The sequence below is a fragment of the Nesoenas mayeri genome (assembly GCF_963082525.1).
Source record: "Nesoenas mayeri genome assembly, chromosome: 1".
NCBI lineage: Eukaryota > Metazoa > Chordata > Aves > Columbiformes > Columbidae > Nesoenas > Nesoenas mayeri.
The window spans coordinates 54,351,414-54,377,916 of record NC_137541.1 but is presented as its reverse complement, the minus strand read 5'-3'; the positions used below and the strand labels follow the sequence as shown (position 1 = coordinate 54,377,916).

At 37.7% G+C, this 26,503-nt stretch overlaps 1 protein-coding gene across 7 annotated transcripts in view; it reads right to left on the bottom strand.

Annotated features, from left to right (window-relative positions):
• Window positions 1-241: 241 nt before the first annotated feature.
• Window positions 242-26,503, bottom strand: part of KCNC2 (potassium voltage-gated channel subfamily C member 2) — a gene marked incomplete at both ends in the record, with an annotated part of 101,939 nt that continues 75,677 nt past the window's right edge. Inside the window, 4 exons of one of the 7 annotated variants that reach the window (XM_080347866.1) lie at window positions 2,207-2,343; window positions 6,194-6,361; window positions 8,324-8,455; window positions 8,782-9,712. In XM_080347866.1, coding sequence (XP_080203992.1) covers window positions 2,207-2,343; window positions 6,194-6,361; window positions 8,324-8,455; window positions 8,782-9,712 — 1,368 coding nt within the window. Of the gene's footprint in view, window positions 352-1,213; window positions 1,493-2,206; window positions 2,344-6,193; window positions 6,362-8,323; window positions 8,456-8,781; window positions 9,713-26,503 lie in introns of those variants that run through there. The other 6 variants (XM_080347868.1, XM_080347870.1, XM_080347867.1 and 3 more) reach the window with 6 other exon arrangements.

Sequence of the window (26,503 nt, the reverse complement as noted above, 5' to 3'; positions counted from 1 at the left end):
ATACACAGGGGTGTGGGTCTTTGCATGGAGGCTTAGCAATGATGACTTGAATTCAGCTTTTTTTTATATAGATAAAAACTGATATTCCATGCACATACATTTTATTTACAGCTGACTCATCAACAGTGACTAATCACCCCTTCCTCTGGCAGCAGTAATTACGAGCAGTCTTTAGTCTTCTTTAACAAGTTCTACTTCCCGTGTAAAGTCTCAGTGACCTCCTCAAGGCATGAGGTGTTTATCAGGGCCCATTCAGCAGCAGCAGTCTCTTTCCAGTACAGTCCTTGGTATGGCTAAATTCCATTGTCCCTTTTTCAGCAGTCAAAAATCCATGATAAATTCTGTACAACACTGTAGTTAATATAACAGCAGCACCAGATATTATATTAATTCCTTTGCTAAAAGCTGTTTGCAATTATCTCTCTATTGACAATATTTTACCAAAACTAAATCAATGTACATCTCTCAATATCATAAATGTATACTTTGATAAATACATTATTTTACAAGAATTCTGACATGCAGGTCATGCTATTGGGCTAGGCTATATACACAAGAACATGTTACATGGTCAACAATAAGTTATATTTCTTTTCCTAACAAAAAAAATAAAACATGACATTCAGGGATTATTCAAAAATATCAAGCATCTCTTAAGAATTAGGTTGTTATGGTCTTCCCCACATAGTTCTAAAACTCTACATTTTAGGGTAATTTTCCCTCACCAGCCCAGAACATCAAATCTGCCACTGCATTTGTCCTTTTGCATAAACAGAGGCTAATATTGAATGAAAAAGCCACTAGAGGAGATACAGTTTCAAAACTGTAATGAATGCTGGTTGCTAGGAGGAAGATTGATGCAACAGGCAACCGGTCAGTACTGTAAAGCCCCTACTAAATCCCACTTGAAAAATCTTCAGAGTGCTCACGAGTTAGTCTAGAGGACACTAACTTGCACTTCAAAAATATATATATTTGTATCTATACACATAAGTATAGTCCATATGAAAAAAGAGAAAAGGAGAAAAAAGTCCTTAGTTAACCTTAAAAGGGGGGCATTTTAACAGTATCTCTGTGCTTTATGGAGACAGATGGAGAATACAGTAGACAGGTTGCAAAACAGACAGACAAACAACATATAGGACAAAGCACCTCAAAAAACATTGACTGAAAAAATTTTTGAAGTTCATAAGCCAGAGGTATAAGGCTGGTCAAAAACCCAACTTGAGAAATACCGCCCTCTTACAGTGGTACAAAAAAAAAACGCCCCCAATAATCTTCTCAGTTTTACTTGGTAATCAACCTTTGAAAATGTTGAAGAACCCTGCAGTAGAGAAATTACTACAGTACCAAACAGCACTTGCTAGCTTAAAATTGCAAGTCTGGATGGCGTTTACCTTTCTTGCATGTTTTGTGCCTTCCCCAAGCCATTAAGAAAGAGATCTGGCTTCTGCTTGCGTGTAACCAGTAATGACAACCTCTTTGCAGTTATCTGTGTGCAAACAACCGGAGACATTCAGAACTCTGATACAACAATCCCATACCAAGGTCAGTTAATCACAAAATAAAGCCATTTATAAACAAGTAGATCGTTAAAAAATAAAAGAAAAAGGTTAAACAAAGAAAAACAATCCCACATGCAGACCAGTTTATCAGTGCTTTCATCTCAGCAGGATGGTACAATGTGAGAACACATATCCAGAGCCCTCTGTGGTCTCCGTGACTGGCAACACGGCTTCTCAGGTGATGGAGACAGGATGGTCCATGCAAATGAGCAGACCCAAGTCACATTGTTCACAATCAAGACACGATTCCAGACATCTTCAGAATGGATTAGAGTCACAAGAAATGGAGGTTCAATGGAGTGACTGATAATTAATTGGAAGCACATTATTTTAAGTAAATCTCCCTGAAAATATGCTTATTTATTGAATATACTGGCCAACGGCATCCACTACCTGTCCTTTTATTGCCACAGGAAAGTAAGACAATATAGTAGATAAAAAGAGAAGCACTACCTTAGGTAATCCTTAGAAGCCAAGATAAAAATCTTCAGCTACCCAAGTGGCATTGCTTACTACTGACAGTTATACCATGCAGGAGTTATACCATATTTGTGGAGCCTATGGTTAATGCTACATTTATTTCCCATATGTGGTAAACAGTATTTGAATTAATACTATGTAGCCGATTGATGCCATCTGGTTTACAAGATGGAAGGGATGGGAGACCGAGAGCGCCTTAGTGGACAAGGTGAGCTGTAGGGTGATGTTACTGGAGACAGTCGCAGAGCATTGCCTGTCAAGCCAGCTATGTTGTTTAAGCTTCGAGATTTTTCGTAGCCTTGTATGAGAAAATGCACAGACATCAGTTGAATTCAGCCAAAAAAAAAAAAAAAACAACAGACAAAGACAAACAATACAATGTCATGTAATCTAAGGAGCTATCTGGGCCTCACAGAGAATCTGCCTGCAAAATAACTCAGTGCTGAGACACATTACTACTGAAATATATTAATAAATAAAAATATTTACAAATTAATGTAGCTATTCTTTTCCAGAAAATTAAACAGACCACCATACGAGAGGTCTGAACTGCTCTTCCACTTTCCATCTTGCACTCAGTGCTGCTCTGTTGGCTTCAGCAGCATTGTACGGGGTGCAAGATAAAGAATCCCAACACAATTACTGGGTGAGCTGTCTGGTTAAGCATAATCAAAACCCCATTAAAACAGGCTATCAAAACACTTAGAATTACATAATCTCTGCTAAATCAAATCACTAATAAAGGATAATTTTTCTTTAAAAATAAATAAAACAAAAACAAGATAAAATTTCATACAGTATCTGTAAATCTCTTCTGCAGAGTGAATGATACTATGGGGAAGAAGCTCCATCTTCAGAAATATTAACCCTTAAGACTTTGTGGCTAATATTGAAGTATAATAAGACAGCAGATTTTGACATATTTGCAAATGCCTCCTGATTGACAAATTTAAAACACTGTATTTGTGCTCATTCTCCAGCTGACTAAAATGAAATAAACAGTATTAATCCACATATGCAAATAGTAAACAATTAATCATTAAGTGAGGCAACCACATATTGCTTCACAATTTGGAGGGAACATTGCACTTGCAGACATTTCTATTCACATACACTGTGAGCTTTAGCTACCTACTTTTTGCTACAGATATGTAGATTGTGTTCACTGTGTAGAGGCTATGCTATAAAAATATGTTATTCACTGCCTCACTGTCTCAATACTCAAATATTTTCAATAGAACCCAAATAATCCCACTTATGAAGAAAAGCATCAATCCATCAATCTGGAGAGAGATTTCGGAAAGGAAATACAATGAAGATGAAGCTGGACAGAACCTCCCTCCTCCAGTATGCAAATACGTGCTTCACTGTGAGCACGAGAAGTCCCATTGATTTCCATGGCACTACCTATTTCCTTGGAAACAAGTGTGTGCCTGAGTGTTTGTCAGGTTAAGACATTCCGGTATAATTTGCCTACAACAAAATACTAAGACTTTTCTTTCAGAAGCTATAAAATGTCAGTGACAATACAGCTAAACATTATATAGGATGTCACAAGGCCTTTTTTTTGGTCCTACTGAAACAGTTAACTGGCTCAAATTCCAGATGCCCAGATAATAGGCAGTTAACGGACAGTTGTTAGTATCTTCAGGAAAAACCATATCTTAGGTTCACTCCAAACAACAATTAACATATTTCTTACCTATTGAGAATTCTATACTATAAAACTATATTTAAAGGAAATGTATAACTTCATGTCTGCTAAAACTATGTACAATGTTATCTCCAGATTGCAAGGGCAGGCTACACTGCGATGCTTCACAGACTTTTGATACATTTCAAAAACAGCCTCCAGTTTCTGATTTTCTATCAGTATTTACACAGATTAGAGAGAATCATGCTTGAAAGGGGAATAAAAGGAAAGCACAAGGCTGGTGTATATATTTAACCTCCCCTGTAAACATAAAGCTTAAAAAAAAATAATAATCAGGTAGCTTTTTTTTCCATACAGAAACTAGAAAAAATTTTTTTTAAATATTTTTCCTTCTACTTTTGTAACGATGAAAACAAAGAACTGATAGAGGAAGATGGTAAAGATGATAAAGAAAGCAGGAACTTCTGAAAAATGAAAACCAGATACACAAAATGAATAGAGAGATGATCCAAAATCAGCACTTTCTAAGTATTTCCGTGGGATCTGGATCACCTCTGAATCAGTATCATTTTAGAGATGGACATAAGCTATTAACACAAAAAAGCTTAGAATAAATGATCATTGAACACAACAAAGAACCAATCTAGGAATGAACCAAACAAGAAGAACGTACCAAAACAATGAAAGGGAAAAAATAAAATTAAAAAGTAATAGACTTGATGTTTGAATTAAATTCAAGTATTCAAGACCATTTGGATGCTACTTGAAAATGTTTCCTGCTTATGAGCTAAGTTCCCTGCTCTGTATAAAATAAACTTCAAAGTCAGTGGCTAAAATATTCTAACCTAGACTAAGGTTATCACCAGAGCCAGCCAAAGAGCATATTTGTCATTGAGAAACTGTCAGTTCTGAACTCAAGACTCATTTTTCTAGTAAAAACTATGAAACATTTTTTTATTGAACTTACATTTTGAACTTAAAATGTCCACATGGTCTCAGCATAAAACAGGTTTTATTTTTATATGAATACGTCTTTAGTAGCTAATAGGTAACTTTTTTATTACTTCTGATCTAATTATGATTACTGCTAAGTGAACAGCACTCAAATGTTTATACTAAGATTTCTAAAAGAAGTCAAGAACCTTATCTTGCAAGATACCATGGTAATCTGCCTTATTCAGGTGTTTCTGACCTTCTCAAAAGACTGGACCTTTACCAGTAGAGATAATGTAAATAATCCTAGTCATTGAGAAGACAGTGAGATATACACTCAGAGGAAAGTGCCTTAAATCTGTGCAAAAACATGCTTGCAATGAAGTCCTATGCAATCTAAACATTATTTACAAATACCACACACATTTAACTCTGGTTGCATATCTGCCTTCACAGGTTCCATCTACTGAGCTCATGCTTTTGAAATGTAAAAAGACCATTCGCAGAATAACCCAAGAGAAGTCTTTTAATGTCTGTGGCTGGCTGGGACATCTATGTTTATGATACACAAAGCAAGAAATAAATAAATAAATAAATAAGGGCAGAAAAATCTCAGCCAAAAATGTTTGTCCAGTGTCACATGGCTACTGCAAATGAACTCTGAGGTGAACTGCACTTCAGCACTCAGGAATGTGAAAGCTGTTAGAATGATACAATTTGCAGAGAAACCAAAGCAATTCCTACCTAACGAAACAGCAAGACTACCACTGACATTGCTGATTTTGGATCTATGTCCTGAAGTTAGGTTTCCAGCTGCACCCAGATGTGGCCTAATGGGATAGCCCCACCATCAGTCACCTGGGTGATCCATATAATGACAGAAGCTTTGGCAAACTCTGCCTGGGAAATCCAATCCTGCTGAACAGTGAGTAATCAGATTTGAAGAGGCTGAGTAACTAGAAAGTCATTTTTAGCACCTGGCAAGATCAAGCATTGTTTATTGTATTTTAATTCTAGTTGGAGAAGACAGTCACTTTTTAGCATTAGTGGTGTGCTATAAAGAGGAAGTATTTTCTGGCATTTTAAACTCAAACTTTTATTTGAAATAAATCTAAATCTCATTATGTGCTGTCTTATGTTCAGAACTAAAAATGTTGCTTACTTGACATTTCAACCTTTTAATTGTAATTTATTCAGCTGTAATTTTTAACTAAGTTATTAAGTGCAGAACAAAGCTAATAAGTAATTAGGCTTTTAGAATGACAAATGATATTGAGTGATGAGTGGTTGAATAAGTGAGGTCTGAATTGCAGGCTTTTCCAATACAGGTAAAAGACAAATGTAGTCACAAGTGAAATGATGGTCCAACATCAAGCACATTTTTGTGAAGGCTAAAGGAGATGAGTGTTTCTAAGAGGAAATAAAGGAATAAAGAAAAAAAGATACATTGTGAGTACAGTGTTTCCTCTAAGAACATTGTGTACAACATTTTACTCTAAGTTTGCTTTTCACAAGCACATTGCTGAGTAAGCTTTTATGATCTAATGAAAGACATCCATACCTTTCCTGATCCCTCCATCAGTAGCACACGTGTAATCACCTGTTGTCAGTAGGAAACATGTTCCCCCTCTTCTGTTTTTGTCTCTGGTACTAGAGCGTCTGATTGGAGGGAGCCTTTCCCCAGGTGAGAGTGGCTGCTCACTTCCTGCACTGTCTTCACCTGATAACACTGGTTAAAGCACCATGCCCATTTACAGACAAGAATGAATGAGGAAATGAGACATCACAAAGAGCTTATGCTGAATGCTGGGTTTTCCCATCACTCAAAAAATAATTATAAGGTAAATCATTAGAAGAAAACAAGATTTCAGTTCACCATTAATCAGTACAAAATGACAAAAAGTATATTTTTTACTCAAGAACAAATGATATTTTGACTTTTCTGTTCTTTTAAATCTCATATAAAGTTATATTAAGCTAACATGAAATAAGAAATAATCAAATCGAGGCTCAGTTCGTTGCCTATTATGGACTGTAACTTTTCAGAGTACAGCCAGCCTTGGATATTTAAAACAAGTATTTATTTATTTTGGTTATCCTTTTTGTAAACAAGAGGTCAGTCATGTTAGTTATTGTTGCTTATAAATTGTCATTTAGCATATTTTAAAGACAACTCTGCCCCCAGAAGGGTCAAATTTTCAACTTTTGGCACTAAAACCTGTTTAATAACACACTTAGCTTTCATTTCTATACTTATCACACTTGCACGGCTTGTCATCATAAGTACCAAACATTAATGGTGTCTTTGGTCTGTGTAGTTTATTTTGTCAAACAGTGAAACTCTCACCTCTCTTGATTTGATACTCTCAAAGGAATCTCTTTTAAAATTATTTACTATTTCATATTCAGGCCACACTTAAAGAAAAAAAATCTCTGCTCAGTACAGCATATAAGAGGTAATGGCATGTTATTAACTTCAGATTTACCTTTGCATTTAAACCTAAGCATGTGTTTTTCTGAAGTGTTAATGCAATGGGCTGTATTCAGACTTGTTTTGCACAAAATTCCTCGTGATTCTAATAGCATTCTCTACCAGAAACAAAGCTACAATGCACAGTGTGAGCAGTGACACTACTGAAGAGAAAGGTAACATCTTAAAATGGCTCCTGTTGGCATATTCTAATGCAAGGATTTTGCCCTTTCTAACGTCAAGGATTATAGCACTTTGTAAATAAAGCTGCAGACACAGAAAAGTGTCTCTCTGCTCTGATCACACTGAGCCTCTTCCATTCTGGAGTATCTTTAGCAGGACCTGATACCATGAAAAAGCTGTTAGCATTAACACTTTAAAGATGTTGTCTAAAAGTGAGTATCAGTCAAAGCACTGTAAAACTATATTCCATCCTCAGTGTGCTCAGTGTGAGTCCTTTCGAGGGTTTCCATCCTCTTAAATATATTTAGGATGTTCAATAAGCTGTGTCAACTTTGTGAACACTCGGAGGCTGAAACTGAGCTTATTTGAACATAAATACTATTCAGTAACAGAGCAGCAGATAAAAGACTGATATTGTTCAGAGACTGACTTTCAAAACTCTTATTTTTAAAAAATAAACTTCAATTACTGAATGACACCAGTCATGTTGGTTTTGATGTTATTTTTTAGCAACTTTCCAACAGGAGTCTCATGACTGGTATGTGAGCTTTGTAACTAGACTGTGCTTGGTTTAAGAATAAACAACTTTAAGAAATAAACAAAAAATCCTTGCTGCTAAAAAAATAATTTTAGTTATACTGAAAGGTAAATTTTACTCTTTAATTTGAAGATACATGGGATATGGGGCATTGGCTTGGAAGGGCAGAGGCTGTCATTTGACATGCATTTTCACATTGATTAGCACAAAATACTCTCTATCCACCATCTGGAACTCTAACAAATAAGGTAATATAAATCATAAAAATCAACACTAATAACAATGATGTTGCTAGGGGCTGTCATTTTCATTTTTCTTGCCAAACTTTACATCATCTATTCTATTATCATTCAAATAATAGTAAATATCATGCAATGTTTCATCTAACACAGACGAAGGAGGTTCTTCTAGCCAGGGAAGCAGAATGCCAAATGGAAAGAAAACTAGAAAGATAATTTCTTCTTATTTCCTTTGAGTGCTGGGCTTTTGATGTAAAGCACCTGCTCCTTTTAAATGACTGCTTCTTTGTAGGATCTTGCTTAACAGGCCACGATGTGACACAGGCAAAGCTGACACGAGAGACAGACACTGAGGCAAAACACCATGGAGTCCAACAGGGTGGGACACGGTGGCTGCTCAAATAGTCACAGTCATGCAGAAAAACAAGAAACATCCATACGACGCAACAAACAACAGGCAAAAGAAAAGGTTGATATCATCAGCAGGAAAGCATTCTCAACAGAGCAAGCAAAACTGTATAGACCAGCTACATAGAGGTTTGGGAACATTGCTATACCTATTTTGTCCTCTATGAGACTGACACACGCAAACACTGGAGGGGAGAAGGGTGGGAGCTACGTCTTCTCCTGGCAGAAAGACTGGCTGCTTTCTGATCTCTACCAAACATACTGGTCTATAAAGTGTTTTCAGAGTACATGCATTTCCAGTGGGGTCCTACCTGATGATCTGTTGTGCTCCATCATCTGGTTTTCCTTGCCCAGGCAGATGTCACCCTGTGTGCTATTGCAGGCCATGTTCAAGTCTGTCTTGCAGAAGGTGGGTGAGCTGGCTTGAGGAGCAGGAGGGATGTGCTTCTTCCGCTTCCTTGGCAGTTTCTGCTTTGCCATGGCCAGGGAGTAGTACATCCCAAAATTGTTAACTATCACAGGCACAGGCATGGCTATGGTGAGTACCCCTGCCAGCGCACACAGAGCTCCCACCAGCATGCCTGACCAAGTCCGTGGATACATGTCCCCATATCCCAGGGTGGTCATGGTGACTACAGCCCACCAGAAGCCTATAGGGATATTTTTGAACTGTGTGTGCTCACTTGCTGATGGGTCATTAGGCTGGGCTCCCACCCTCTCTGCGTAGTAGATCATGGTGGCAAATATCAAAACACCGAGTGCCAGGAATATTATCAGCAGCAAAAATTCATTGGTGCTGGCTCGCAGAGTGTGGCCCAGCACCCTGAGTCCCACAAAGTGCCGAGTGAGCTTGAAGATTCGCAGGATCCTGACAAACCTTACCACCCTGAGGAAACCAAGCACATCCTTAGCAGCTTTGGACGAGAGCCCACTCAGGCCCACTTCTAGGTAAAAGGGCAGGATGGCCACAAAGTCAATGATATTCAAGAGGTTTTTGACGAATTCAAGTTTGTTGGGGGAAAAAATAACACGTACTAAAAATTCAAATGTAAACCACACCACGCAGACTCCTTCCACGTACGTCAGGGCAGGATCTGTCTCAATTTCGTACTGTAGCACAGTTTCTGTCCCATTGACAACCTGCTCAGTTTTGTTTATGATAGTATTGAAAGCCTCATGTGTTTCCAGGCAAAAGGTTGTGATCGAAACTAGAATGAAGAATAAAGAGGCAAAGGCGATGAACTGAAACAAAAAGAGGGAAAAGAGACATCAGAACCACACAGCTCTTCACATTAATTCTAACAACGCCAGTGATCATTGTAAGTCTTTTACTGATTCATCCCCAAATGATTCACAAATTCATATACATAAAACTTTGTACCTGAGCCAGAGGAGAGCAGCAGGCAGCTCACACACATAGGCCAGGAGTGTGGGAGCAGGGAATATCATGATTGTGGACACCGCGACAGGTTGCAACTCATTCAGAAAGTGGCACCGAATTCTTAAATCTGTTCTCAATCACCTGAATATCCTTCAGTTGACAAGGTACCTTACAAACAGCCCCCATACATACCAGCCACAGCAAAATTTAAGGCTCTCCACCTCTCACATAAAGAAGAGTGGAAAACCGCGCTGACCCTAATTGTCTTGAGATTATGGTTCAGGAACTCACACCTAGCCTGAAGGGCATCTCCAAAGGTCCTGGGAACAGATCCAAACAAAAGCTTTCATTTGGCTTTTCAATGATTCACAAAACAGTATATTCACTGATAGAAAATTCCTTCCATGTTACAGGTAGAGCTGATTGCACAGCTTTTTATGTTTGTGGCCATCCACCACTCATGTTCTCAGACAGGGCTCAAGAGTAAACCTAGTAGAACCTCTCTCACTGTGGTGAGAGTTGAAAATCCAGGATGATCTGAACAAACGAGGAGATACAAATGCATCTCTAGCAGGGGCACATGAACAGATAAAAATCAGTTAAATAACCTGCAGACAACCCTCACGAAGGATCATTAAGGACTTAAAAAAACATTTACTGCCTGATATTTAACTCAGTCATCCTAGTTAAACATTGAAGAAAACAGAACATCCAGGACAGGATCTCATAAGAATTAACACTGAGCCAAACAACTGGAGGGGGAGATAAACATTCTTATACCAAATAAAACACACTGAAAGAAGAAGTGTTTTGAGGGCAGTTGTTCCTTTGCTACAGCGCTTAACTTCTTTTAAACAACAGTACTGTACCACCATGTTAGCACTTTAACAGCGGTGGCTGGTACATGAATAGAGGATGTGCTTAAATGCCAGCGTTTATAATATATTATCAATGTGTTTGTTATTCTAGATTTTCAGCTTAATAGCCATTTTATAGCCAGTATTATTATACACGGGAGACAGAATAGCAGCCATAAGCAAGGATGCCTCTGTTTTGTCACTTTAATCCAGGCTACAACATTGCAGCAAAACTGGTTTTTTGTACTTCAGGTTTAAATGATCAAATTTCATATTAGCACTCAAATTTAGTATTCTGCACCACAGTAGTTCATTTGGACTGGTACAATACTGAATAGTTTCATTTTTCTAACACAGAACATTAGTTAGACAGCAAAATGTTGTCTCTGCAACTGGTAGAGAGAATTGCTTTTATTCTGAGAAACGAGTTTAAATTTGCAACGCGGTCCTGGCAAATTTATTTATATTCAGACTCACAAGATATATCTATCAAAAACCCCCATATATCTACCTATATCAGAGTTTTGAAGCTTGTTCATGGCTGCTTCTCCTCAATCAATGAAACAAAGTTATTATACCAAGCCCCTCCATTTCAAACGCTCTAATTCTGTTATCTTTCAGAAAGGACTGACTCAGGAACTCAACTGAACACTTATTATCCAGTTTGAACTTCTAGTCACGACCTAAGCAAACAGTCTTATGCTGTCTGGCTGATTTTTACCAAACAGGCTTTTCTGCCTTTGCCTTAACTACAAAATTGCTGCACGTTCATTACTCATTTCTCCCTGGCACCTGACACCAACATACTCCAAAAAACCTCAGTCTTGTGTGAGACAACTGGAGTCAGCAAATACAATCAGATTTATATTACCTAAGTGAATTAATCTCAGTAGACTGTTACAAAACCTCTCTGTAACATGGACAGAAAATTTATCAGATTCTAACCCACCAGTGGGCTAAGAATGACACTTGGGATGCTACTAGGTCAACCTACAGCATCTTTCTACACAGTGAAGGAGTGAAAAAGCAAACAAATCTGGGGAGTTTGAGGATCACTGGACCTAAGTCAGCACTATAGTTTGCAGTCTGTGTGGGAACTTTTGGGCAACCTCTCCGCTGAATTCAGGCAACTGTGAATGTTTTTTTTCTGAAAAGAACAGAAAATTACACTCAAACTAGACAAACTAAATTTTACCAACAACTCAGACATAATAGGGATTAAATGTGCATTCAATGGTGCAATTAATCTAATACTATCTAAATAATTAGCAGCTGTTTCTGGGCTGTATTTCAGAAAGAGAATCCATTCTGGTTCAAATCCTTTCTAAAAACATGCCAAATACCAAGGGATTAACTACAGGTAGAACTGCCTGACAAGCTATTTATTACTGCTTTGCTTAACATAAACACTGTGAAAGGCCACAGTGCACTTGGCACTCAGCACTTGGCAAAGCAGCTCAAGATTTTTAACTGTGCACCTACATTCAATGGTGCTTTATTATCCCTAAAGGAAAAAGACATTCAGTCATTTCCAAAATCTGCTGAGTATGCTACTCTTTTATCCAAAAGGCAATCACAAAGACAAGAAAAAAATATTAATCTGGTGACAGTTTTCTTGATGATCCTGCAATTTCCATTCATAGCAATGTAAAACAATGAGATGTACGCTTTTCATCATGCACATAATAGCGCATACATCACTGATTTTGGGAAAAGACACTTATTCCTTTTTTCTGTTGTCACATTTTGTTTTAAACTATAAACGCCTAGGATCAGGGCATTCTGGACAGAGTTTGCACAGCACCTAGCACAATGAAATTGCAAATTGAGCAATCTGTGGATTAACAGAAATTCTGTGCATCCAATGCCAGGTTTTACGTTGTACTTAGCTCTTTAAATGCCTTAAGAAATTAAAGCCACTTTAAAAGTAATGGCTGCAAATGACCTGAGAACAGTCTCATAGGCCATGTCTGGATTTCACAGTAGGAAAATGTACCTGGTCAGAGGATGCTGTGGTTACATCTCGTCTGCCTGCCCAAGTTCCCTCTCCAATGGAAACCAAGACATAGGATGGAGCCAGGGCCTGACTTCAGTTATTCTGAGGCTTACCAGCTTAGACACAGCCCAAATTAAACAGCAGCAGAGACAGAAATTGATCCCCATTCTCAGGTGTGTTATTCATATTCATAACAAGTTCAGACTCATACTACTCCATATTTAATATATACTTATTCTGTCCAACCCACATCCTTAAAACAGGCTATTTCTACATATTATTTAGTATTCCAACATGGACAGGTCATTGTCAGTGAACAGGCTAATACACAGTGAATTGCTGGTAGTCAAAGTCACCTTTACTTCTGGTTTCATGGTTAAGTTTTGAATAAAATCTCTCACAATATTTCAGTATTTTCCCAGAAAGAGCCTGTATCCTATCTGGATGCAACTTGTTCTGGGGTTGGATCTCAACACATCCTCCTTCAACTCCCCTCATTGTATAACGCATATTTTCTAACCTGAGTATTCAATAGCAACTTTTAAGGTTCAGTTAGTTCATTTGTGTTTCATTCCAGGACTTAGAAGGATTGCCCTTGACACGTTTGACTACAGAAAAAGAAAACTACTGAATATTTAATAAGCCCTTGGAAATACAACATTTAATATTCTCTAATGCAGGTACAGAAGTGCCTTTAAAGAAAAAAGACAACAATGATGCTTTAAATAAATATCTTCCTATGCATATTATGAAACTAGATACCTGCATGTTGCTGGAATTTAAAACAATTTAAAAAATAATCCTCACATCACATTTAGACTAAAAATACAACAATAGGAAGATGGGGACAGAAAAGAGATTGTGTGTTATTTCTTAAAACAGCTTTGACAGCTTGTCTGCTATTGAAACCAAAATCCTGGTTTCGTTACAAAAGATACGAGTTTACTGAACAACTGTTAACTTTTCCTGACAAAAACAAGAGAGGAGAAATTTCCAGAGTCATGAGTTCCTTGCTTTCCCATCAGACCATTTGTGCTAAGCAGAATCCTCAAAATAGAATAACTTTTCTGTTGGATGGCAAAATACTTAAAAGGGAAGCGGTATTTGTTTTTCTTAATATCATACTCAATTTGAAAAATAAAAAATAAATTTCCATACTTTGGAGCTGTAAAAAGCATTTCAAGTGACATGTGTTCACATCAGTTAGTTTAAGCTTCATCTTTCCATAGTTCAGAATATGATACAAATTATTTGAAAAAATAACTGATTCAGTTTCTTCCTCCTACTAAAAGCCTCTAACCACATAAGTAAGCTCATCTATGCATTAAAAATATCCACTCTCACTGACTGCAAAAATTTAGTTATATATATTTATTACAAAACTGTATTTTACAATTTTGATTCATATGTACTCTAAGACTCATTGATCAACACTATTCCTTAGAATAAGACAGTTACAAGTGGTTATATGAAAACTAAATATTCCCAACATAAACACTATAATCTGATATTGACTATTTTTCTCTCAAGGTTCAGGAGATAAACGTCTTTGTTCCTGTAAACCTTTCACATATTTGCCTTGTAATATTCTCCATAAGTCTTTCTTATTCTTCCAAGAATTCAAACACCCATTTACTTTCTAAATCTCCCTAGTTCTGTAGGAGTGGGACTCAGCCAAACAGGAAACAAAGCCAACGTCATGTACTGCTTCTAATCCGTCACAACTTGCAATGCTGATTTTTTTAATATAATTTTATAGCTGTTTAGTCATGTAAAACCAAAGTCTTAAAAAAAAAATCCCATAAAAATTCCAATAAATTTGAGGGATTTGGACATTCAATGAAACTATGACTCGACTATGGATGTTACTTAAGCAGAAAAAGAAACTATACTTGTAAAGTACACAGCATGCTTCACTTTAATGAGTATCAATTAACACTGGAATGAAATCACAGAATTAGACACCACTTCCAACTTTAAACAGAGTTATCTCTGAATTTAGATTTGACAGATTGCCCTCATGTATGGTTTTAACATGATGGATTTTTTCCCCTCTGTTTAATTTCATCTGGCTATCAAGAGACTGCAGAAGTCATAATGCGATTTCAGAATGAGCTCTTGTGATAATCAAACAGATCATCGGTCTCTTCATGACTCTATTCCTCAAAGTTGCTATTCTTCCTTAGCGATAACCTCCCCTTGGAAAATTATCATTTCATAGGAAAAAAAAAAAAAAAAAAAAAAAGAAGAAAAGGAAACTTCACATATGTTTTTATGGTGTAATGCCTTTTGAATGCATTGCGTTGGGGTATACTGAGTAAGAAACCAAATACCATTGTAGCTACTAACCAAACTACTGGCACTTGAAATATAAACTCAAGGCAAATATACCATCAGTTTTCTTCAACACTCATAAATCATAATCTCTCACATTATCACTCTCCAAAGATTAAAAAATATATTTTAAGTTAATCTTCAAGGGAAAAATAGGAATACGATACAAGAAGTGTCAGACATTAAAAAATTACCAATGCAATGTCTCTAAAAATCTGTAACTCATCCTCCTTCTGGGGAATAAGGTGGAATGTCAGCATTAAACATTTTTTATAATGCCTACATAAAGATTTAACAGCTCAACTTTAACATCCCAACTGAGAAACTCTATCCATTATAATTTCTCAAACATCAAGCCACAGTTGGTGGAATTCTCGCCAGTATTTTAGTTTTCATCTGAAAGACAAGTCTCCTGTTGTCAAATTCCCAGTACAGTTCCTCCTCATTTGTACTCTTTCATGATGACATTATTTCACACTCAGTTTAACCATTAACATTCTGCTACTACAACTCTAGTCACATTTGAATTAAAAAAATATATATATCAAAACACTTTTATTGGTATACTGTTTAAGAACAGCCTGTAAGTAATATGATAACATTATTTCACACTCAGTTTAACCATTAACATTCTGTTGCTACAACTCTAAACAGTCACATTTAAATGAAAAAATCTATATATCAATACACTTTTATTGGTATACTGTTTAAGAACAGCCTATAAGTAATATACTACACATAGATTTATAGTGAGGGAGTATCTACAGCTCAGAATGGCTACCATCTGTAGTAGTAGTTGTGGGAGCACAAATGTTTTCTTGCTTGCTCATTCTTTTCCCATTTGTTATAGTCTTACAAAGCAATTGTCTTTCATTACCAGTTGGAGCACCAATGAAGAGGTTATGAATGCCACTTTTCATATTCAGAAACACAGGTCCACAATTAAGTCTCTCTAACTCATCTGTCAGGTAAATCAGCAGTTTCACACCTTTTTAACCCAGATATATGTCTGACTCAACAGTTCTTAGGCATATCTACATTTTAAAGCAGATCACAGAGAAAACAAGAGTTACAAATGATGTTGTATTTTAATTGCATTTAAGTGAAGTATATCATCCCAAAGGATTCAAAACTGATTTACAAACCTACCCTGATACAGACACATGTTCTGCAGTTCAGCATGGAAATCTTTGCCTCTGCTAAGCAACTGGAGAGCATAGAATCATTTAGATTGGAAAAGATTATCGAGTCCAACTGTTAACCTAGCACTGCCAAGTCCTTCATTAATCCGTGTCCCTAAGTGCCACATCTGTGCATCTTTTAAACACCTCCAGGGATGACAACTCAACCACTTCCCTGGGAAGTCTGTTCCAATGTCTGACAACTCTTTCCATGAAAAAATATTTCCTAATATCCAATCTAAACCTCCTCTAACACAACTTGAGGCCATTTTCTCTCATCATACCACTTGCTACTTGGGAGAAGAGACCAACAAACTACAAACTCCTACTCCTTTCAGGTAGTTGTAGACAGTGATAAGGTCTCCCCTCAGCCTCCTTACTCCAGGCTAAACAGCCCCAGTTCCCTCAGCTGCTCCTCATTAGACTTGTGCTCCAGATCCCTCACCAGCTTTGTTGCCCTTCTCTGAACTCTCTCCAGCACCTCAATGTCTTTCTTGTAGTGAGGGGCCCAAAACTGAGCAAATTCATCTGATTTTGTTGTTCCCTTGAGCATCCAAGTCAAACATGTCACAACAACACACAAAATACATCCTACCACCTGTTTTTCACTCCTGAAGAGTCAGCAGAACTGCCTGAAAAGCAATTATGCTGCCTCCAAAAATTTCCTTTTCCCATCCATGTGAATTTATCAAGTTTGCTTTACTTGTGATCTTTCTGAGCTGTTGCTATCCCAACAATATTTTAAGTTTTACAGCCAGCTGTGCTGACTTGGCATTTATATTCTAGCAATCATTTTTTAAAAAGGAATCAGCAAGGCTCATTTTGACCCGGATTTATCAAAAAGATCTGCATGGTTACACAGACTGATAAGCAAACCATTGCCACTCATTCATTAAACATTGCTACAAATCTGTGCATTGAAACAGGCAAAATATTTCTAGTGGCTGCAAAAATGCAAAGGAAGCTCTTCCTGGAGTCAAGGCAAAGGTGAGAAAAATAGGAATTCTCAGTCCATATTCTGGGTCTAGTATCAGATATTTAGAGGCTTCTTATTACTAGAGAGTATCTTCCAAAAGGAAGCTGAAGTTCTCATGAGGGCTGAAGAAAGAAGATTTTGAAGGATCCATTTTAGCCAATGCCAAATTAACATGCTGAGTCAAATTAGCCTCTCTGTATGGTTTGTTTCCCTTTCTTAGGCTACATGCTGTTCACACCATTACAGCAGAGATTAGGCTCTGGGACCTGGCAACTTGAAATACTACACAGGCAGCCTCTTTCCTTCTGCACTTGATTTATCATGAAAAGGTTTCATTTGGCTCAGAGGGTCAAAACTGGAAAAAAAAATCTTCAGAATAATATTATTTATTATTAATAGACTTTCATATCCATGCAGACAAATGGAGAAAAGAGAGAAATTCTTAAAAAGACAAATTAATGAAAATTCTATTATTCTATTTGCCTAGTACATAAATCTCCTGTCCATTAAAATTACAGAAACATTTTCAGCCTTATCATCTCTGTCTCGCTTAAGCACTCAGGCTCATTTATGTCTACTTTTTCTCTCACTCAAACTAAGTGTGATGGCCTAATTTAGAATTACACTTGGGTGAATTTAGAAAACTTTATAATTTTGAGGCTTGGCATCCATTAAGATTTCTAATAGAGCCCATCTTATCTTTCACCAGAGGAAACTTATAACAAAACCATGTAACATGGTTTTTGTCATTCACAAACTATTCAAAACATACCGGAATTATTTACAAGTTTTCTGGGCTTATGTCTTTCCTGTACGACAGAACAAGACTTCTACTGCAAGTGCTGGAATAGAAATTGCCAAACTACTTCTTAAAAATTGAAGGGACACAGCCATTTACAAGGTATTTCAAAGTGTATGTAGACCCTTTAAAGAGCTGATTACTGGGTTTCTTTTGACTGGAAGCTCTCCCTTACCCTAATTAAGCAACATTAGTTTAATTTTTCATACCTACCCCACAGTAATATAATATAGTTGATATTAACGGTTACTCTTATTTCATCATTGTGAATTAGTTACAGGAAAACAAAACCACAAGTAATATACTACCTAGACTATGGCATTGTCTAAATCTTATTTTCTTGGTGTGGTAGTCTTAATGATGAGCTTCCAGCACAGCAGGTTTTGTGGAGTAACCTAGATTTAATAAAGGCAAATTATGAACCCAGAAAATTCATCCTATGGTTTATTACCAGAACTCTCACAGTTGCAATCTAGTAGACAAAACTTCTCTGCCATTTGCACTAACAGAGTAGCCAACAACAGGACTGGTTTAATCAACTCATAATACAGCACACAATGCAAGACTTGGCAGTCTCAAACTCCCTGGTTCTGAAGTGAAAAGCCTCTAGGGAGTAGAAATTTTTTTCCCCTTGTGTCCACAACTTGTTCCTTTCTGCATTTCCAGGGTGCCCCTGCCCTGGTATTGTCTCTTCCCTATCCTATACTCGTTTTCTCAGCCCCAGCTCTACGCCTCAGCTTTACAGTTGAATTCCAGACTTTCCTTCCTTCTTGTTCTGAGCAGCTTGTTCTTACCTTTTTGTATATCCATGTCATGTTTTCCAGTCACTCCTTATTTTCATATGCAGGTCTCTCTCCAGACTTGAGGTGCCTCCTCTCCTCCTGGGTCTTCCTCCAGCCTCAGCCTCCACTTCACATCCTACTCTGGCTCTTTGTCCCAGGCTGTTTGCTTAGCCAATTTTTCTTCCAGTCTCAGTCTCTGTATCTTTCTACCTCCCTCCACATTTCTAGAGAATATTCAAGCTCTGCTTCTCTGACTTAAATCACAACCAGCTCCCTTTTTCCCATCTCCAGAAGTAACTTCATCTTCCTTCTCCTCCAGCACTGATACCATCCCATAATCTCTGTTCCAGCCATTCTCAGGTATCTTTTCTGCTTCCATTCACCACCTCATCAGGATTTTTATGACAGCATACTCTCCCTTTACGGAGGACAGTATACTGTGTGAAGGGCACATATGCCTGCAAACTCATCTGTTTTTCCAACTGAATTACTGGTCTAATGAAAGATACTATTTCCTCCTTCAAACCTGGCCACACTTTGAGGCTGAAGGCTTCCTCCCACACATCAGCTAGATACCAGGAAGGCATAAGAGAGCCTGGGATAAATGCTGACCTTAATTAAACAAACCTACCATCTAATAAAATTAAAACAGTTCTTCTTCAAAGGAAGAGTTATGCCTTTCTATAGACAAAGGACTGGACAGTCTATAAAATAAAAACTTTTCCTAGACTAGGCAAGACAGTGTCCTTGCAATTTCTCCATGATTTCACAGGAGTCTCTGAAAAGCCTTTTAAGATTAAAAAAAAAAAAAAAAAAGAGAAATATCTAAACTGATGAACTGTGTACCCTAACACCCTGGTACAGCTGCAAGAGTGATGCACCTGGAGAACAGTTGGAGGTTAGAAGGGAGAGGGGGAAGGGTAAGGCTGTTAAAGCTCCTATGCATGATGTATGTGAGTACATTTCAAGCTCACAACACAATCACATAGATCAAAGCTAAATTTAGAGACAGTGAATTATTCATTGAAACAGTAGTCAGCTAAACTTATCTGAACTCTCAGGAACTGAATGCATCATCCCAGACAAGAGTAGTTCATACATACATATTGTTTTTTCAGATCCATCTTTTGGCTTCATGGTGCAAAAAAATCATATTGGTCAACTAGTTGCCCAGAATCTTGTTGAAGGTTTTCCTAAAGATGATAGGTAAAAAACTATACATAGCTTGCTTGCAGTTTTAATACATTAAAATTGAATTTACCCCTGTCTCCAGGGCTGCAGAAGTGACAGTTCAATTGGACTGAGAAAGGGAAGTTAAGAAAGAGAAAATCCACCAGTACGACAGTTATTAGGATACTCAGACATCTGTGACATTCAGATTTCATTCCTGCCCTGTTCAAAGCAGACACTTGAACTGAGATGAAAGATAGTTCAAGTCCTTTCACTAGATTCTGGGAGAAGCATGTTCAAGCATATGAAAAAGATTACACAAGTTTATGAGAGGGATTATATGACACTGGGCCTGTGATAATGCAGAATTGGACTGAAAGACCCAAGAGGCTCCTCCAGCCCTCTGTCCCCATGAATATTTCCAAATCCAATTTACACATTTATTTAATACATAGATTATGTTCTAAGCTATCACCATTGCAAGCATTAGCATTGAAGCCACGTATAGCACCGTTTCAAATGTATTCCTATTATTTAAAAGCATTTGCATTGCCAACTTTATTTAGCTTAAACATTTTCTTAGAGGGTTATCACCAGTTTGCCCTAGGGACTGACACTAATCCTTATACTCAGGGAAGGACTAATTAGCACAGCGACAAATACCAGTGCTGATGTGCACAGACCATCTTCCTGCTGAAGATTCCATTATCCAAGAGCTTGTTACTGATGAGAGGGAGCTTGTGAGCAGCACAAGGGAACCATATTGGTTTTGCCTTGTGACCTTAGGAGAAACAAGGAATGAATTCTTGTGTCTAATCTGTCAGTTCCCCATAGCGCATAGATCTTCAGAATGAATTGCTGAGATGGACAAGAGCATCCACCCCAAACCAGCAGGCTTCAGAAGCAGAAGCAACCTTCCTAACTTGCTGGGTAAATCTGCTGTCTGTCTGCTGCACTTTTGTTTTGTAGAACAACTACGTCTCTTTCAGAGGTATAATAGTTATTCAGAAAATAAATTCCTGTATCCTTTTCCTTGTGATTCTAAAACCCGTTTATCTATTTTTTAACTTACATTAATAGCTTACTTTTGAAAAATCAATAGCAGAATACACACAGTGGACCCATTCCAGGATCTTTTTGATTAAATTCTCCACACAAAGGGGCGTGGGAAGAAATATAAACCTGTGATAAACATTTGGATGTCTTGGATGGCTAAAATTCATCTGCAGGAAAGCAGCCACCAGTGTACTTTAATTATCATTTACATGTCAGAGTCAATACACCATTGAGTTGGTTGGGGCAGCTCTTGCTCCGTGCAACTAGGATTTTGAGCTATCTGAAGGAAAATAACCGCGTTGATTACAGTTTGGCTTGTTATCTTTACAACAATCCTCACAACATTGAAAGGCAATGGTTGTAACATGCAGTGGAAACTTTGCATTAAGGGAATACAATTCTCCAGAGGCAGTTTCTGTGGTGAAGATTAGAGTCAGGAAATCATGCAGTAAAGCAGGCCTTTGACATGACTTGAGATCTTGCTGCTCATTACACACAGAGTGGGAACTCTGGGGGAATGAATTGCCACCGCTGCCACTACCAGCCAGACTATATTCCTTGGAGACTGTTTGTGAATGTAATTTGCAAAAGGGGTGGCACACAATGCTGCACAGAGGCACGTTTGGCAGTTTCTATTTCCTGGTTAAAGTCTGCATGGGATATTTAGTGCTGGCATATGCCTTTCAAGACTTGGTTATGCCCATCTGTGTATGTTTCTTAAATAAGGAGCAAGTTGCTTGTACATGGATTTACAAGTGTTGTCACTGCTGAAATATGCATGTGACATACTAGCAGAGGTCAGTAACTGGTGATGTTTATGAAGTAACAAACTGGGCTTTGGGGAACTCTGTGTTTTTTATTTAGGGCTTTGAAGTCCTGATTTAAAAGGTAAGAAGTTATATTTGTTTACACATCACTGGCAGTCATACAACATCTTGACAATATGATGCATGCCAATAAAAACAACTTTATTTAACTATACAAGCAGAGAAGTCAGGTGGCAGGCTCAGCCTTCATTTCCAGCTTGTTTCTTCAGCTCTTTTTCATCAGTTCATCTACTTGCTTTTCTCTAACTATTCTTCAGTTTGAGACGTAGAATATGAAGATAAGCCATTTCATCACAAATTTTCCAGATGATTTGCTTCTTCAGGGTTTGAATGAAAGACTACTTCCCTGGTGTCTAATGAAATTCTCCCTGGTAACTTCTGGGGAAATGGAGAACAAAATGAAAAAATTAGCAGGATGTTTGTGGCAACTGTGTTCCTTACAGCTCCTAATTTGTAACAAAAACACTGTTACTCACTAACAACTCTTAGCGATTAAGACTCTCTGTCCCGTAAGAATTATAATAACTGCATTAAAATATCAGTCTTTATTCAAATAGGGTTGATATGGTTTTTTTGAAGGGACTTCAATTTGTTGGACTGAAGCTACTAGGGAAGATGATGTTCACTAAAATAGTCCAATATAAAGTTATCCCTTGCAGCATGCAGGATTACTTTGCCAAGGAAGAGCAAGAGACACATTAAGAGACTGGATCTGACAAATGTGGAAGACTGATGGAAAGAGAAGCAAACTCAGCAGGACATGGCAGAAAGAGGTCTTCTTTCTCCTCCATTTTAGAAATAAAAGGCTGCTTCTTCATTTAGTAAAGGATAGGCTATCATATAAATGTTATCCCAGCCAGTCAGGTATTTCCTTTGCCCTCAAGAGCTCAGAAAAGTATAATTCATGAGCAGGGTTTACCATGTCTGCTAAGTTTACCATATGTGTTATGCTTATAATGTATGATATTTCCAGTTAAAATACAGATTGCTTACACGTTATCATGTTTGACTTGCAGTTTTATAACAGGCACCTTTGGTGCATGTGTCTTAGTGCAATTATGAATTTGGTCCCTAGGGAGAGACAGGGAGCGACTGGAGTCAGATGAGCATGCTGCAGGACTCATATGAGGTACCAAGGTTCGGAGCAACATGTCCACTCAACAAACACAATAATGTTGGTACAAAGGAGATTTTTAGCATTACAGTAAACTACAGTAATCTTATTTCACAACAGCAGCAGTGACTACTGTCTGCAAATCCACTCACCCTCTTCCCTAGAGGAAACCAATGAAAAGCGAAGCTACTTACTAAATTAAAATTAATAATAAAGAAACTCACCTGTACAGGATATTTTTCATCCAACCAGCTCAAGTGCTCCAGAATGATCTGTGATACCATCTGTACTGCATGGGCTAGAATTTTGGATTCCAGGTGTCTCCAGTGCATCCTGATCCTGAGCTCAATGTCGTTTCACCACGGCAAGGGCAGGCGGCTCCAAGGCCACAATGCCGACCCAGACATCCCAGTGCCAAAAAAAGAGGACTATTTCTAGCTTCCTTATGTACAACAGAGGTGAAAATCATTGAAGTTCAGACAGAAATAACCTGTCTCTCACATGCTTCAAGGAGGATGGGTGCTTTCCAGACCTTCAGACCTCTCATTTTTCTGTTATTCCTCAATGCAATGAAAAATTCCTATACAGTGAATCCAGTTACAAGTCAGGATTTTTGGGTAAGTCTGTTGTGCTTTGCTTTGTTTTTACCTCTTGGTCCAAATATGCCCAGTTGTGCTTGTTGCGTTCACGTGAAGTTGAACCCTTGATTGAGGGCACGCTATCGGCACTGATACCACATACAGCAGTCCACAAAATCGGCGACCGATAACACTCCTTAGGAACTGCAAAACATGTCTATATTACTGAGAGCATTTGGAAGGATGGCATAGTGCATAGCACTTGAATCGGCAAATTCTTGTGTGGAAACAAAGCCCCCGTCTCAGGCCATGTGAGGGCCCACAACTACTACTACAGATGGTAGCCATTCTGAGCTGTAGATACTCCCTCACTATAAATCTATGTAGTAGGATTCAGGTTACCTGAGGGCAACCAGAGGCCCTCCAAACCTACACACTTGCATACAAAGAACACATTTCCATTACTATCTTCCTTTATGCTGAATGTGAATATTATGTTACCCTGTTTATAAAAATTAGTCTTAATACATGGATATGGCTCTTGTGTCTTTTAAAACTTTCCATGGCAGTCAATCTTCCAAGAACACTGAAAACTGTCAAACTTCTTCATTCTGTAAGTCTCAATATATTTCTGGCTGGGAGGACATAAAGGGGTGTTACACAAATTCTGGAAATGTTTCAGTTTGAAAAATCATAATATCTGGTCAGCTCTCTTCGTTCTAGCACACAATTTGCATGTTGTTATTTTAATTTCTAAAATAATGCAATCCAAGAGGTGAAAAGTTGCAGCTATTCACAGAAAAACTCTTCATGAAATTTTTATTAGGAACTCCAGTCTCTTCAAGTGAAAATATAATTTCTGCTCTCCCCTGCCTCTCTCCCACAAAAGAGGTTACCTACCAAAAGAGCCAGCAGCTGGGGGTTAAAACTCTCACATGTGAGGTGAAAAACATGTTAAATTGTCTAAGAAGTCAATGCATGCCACTAAATACAGCTTTAGATTGATGTGGAGTCCACCTTTTCTTGCCTTCCAAAGGGCTACACAACAGACTTCAAACCTCCAAAATTTCATGACATTTTTCTTCTCCAGTCATCCGTAACCATGATTTTATCACAGTTCCTAGTGGGTAACATTTTCTAACTGTAACACCCAAACATACTCTCTTTCCCTCTTTCTTTTCCTCTCCATCTCTTCTTTCTGCATCAAGTGCCGTCTGAAGTGACAGACAGGCAGACAATGTATCAGCATTTCCAAACCCTGCTGGGAAACACACTTGAAAGAAAAGTATCAAAACAGTCCAAAACCACACACAAAATATAATGACATGCAATTAATTAACCTGTCAAGAGAGAAGCAGACATTATTGTTCTGATGAGCTTTTTAGACTGGGTTGCTTCCTCTTGCCAGGTGCAGCTGCAGTGATAGCAGGGGTTGGAGGGGGAGCTTACAAAAATACTACACTGCCAACCCAGAACAAAAACTGGCCTTCAGACAAATGGCCTGGCCACACGCTCACTGAATGCAACAGCTTCTCTCCAGAAGAAATCAGACACAGAATGAGACAAAGCAATGGTGGGATGCTTTTTGGGGGGTTTTGGTGTGGTTTGGGTTTTTTGGGTTTTGGTGGTGGTGGTGGTGGTGGTTTTTTTTCGTTTTGCAGAGCAGGCATCAATACTATTTCTATTAAAAAAAAAAAAAAAAAAAAAAAAAAGTAATAAAAAGAGTGGCTGGAGCTCAACCAGAACCAAATATATGGATTTTTCAGGCTCAATCCTATGAAATACTGAGCACCTCCTGCAGTGACAACTGAGGATACTCAAAAGAGGGAGAGTGAAGCAGAACATAGGACTAGTCCAGTGGGGGCTGTTTACCCAGGGTCCCTGTAGGAAACATAAATACGAGAATCTGACTAAGCTGTTTAGCTTTATGGAAAATAAAAACCAGTAGAAATCTCAGTTTGTACATGCTGTTTCATCTGACACTCTTGGGCTTTTATCTGCATTTCTGTATGAGATTTATCCAAATTTTATGTTAGTGTTTCCAGAGCTCATGCCTTGCTGTCAGAGTTTTCTAGAACTTTTTTCATTTGATTAACGTTTCATCTACTGTTTCTTTGGTTATATAATATCCTAGTGAAGCTCTAACAGTTACCCACACTGCCAGTAACAGCTTTGTCTTTTGGCCCAATCTTTAAAAATTTTCTGGGATTCAGAAAATTCGCAATTAAATTGCTACCAATATTAGGAGGGCTTGTTGAACAGTTGCCATTGCACAAGTCTTCTTATTTTGGGGCCTTTCTTGTTCATAAGTTTACTGTAGTTTATTCATAAGGTAAATAAGTAGGAAATAGATAATCCTTCAGGTACAGATAATTGTAGTGCAACCATGGGAGGTTCTCTGAAATAAAAGATATTTATATATTATTCTTTTTTTTGTTTTTTATTTCAGATTTCATCCTTGAAATTTCAGCTGAATTTCAACAGGCATTTTGTGGAACAGATACACATTATAACCTGGGATCATAGTGTCAAAGTTAGATTCTGAAATTATGGATAGCAAGAATTTGGGAAGCAATAAATATTGTTTCTCTTAGAACACTACCAATATGAAACAGGTCTTGAGAGTACTTCTGTTAAAAAACAGGGTTATGGACACTTATGACCCCACCTGAAGGAAGTGAAGTCAGCTGAGATGGAATTTTGCTCACTGGGAATAGATCTATGTTTAAAATATAAAAAAAGCTTTATTGCTCATGTCGCTAGTAGGGCTTTCATTAAACATTTCAACTACTAGCACACTATTAACAGATATAATGCTCCAGATATGAAGTGATGAGCAACAGTGTGAAAATCTAAGTTTCACAGCTTCATATTCATTAACCGTTTTTTTTTCAAATGTATGAAAAATTATGCTGGATATGATCAGAAAAATAGTACTCCAATGACTATTATAAAATTCCTTTTTATCTACCACTTGCTAAT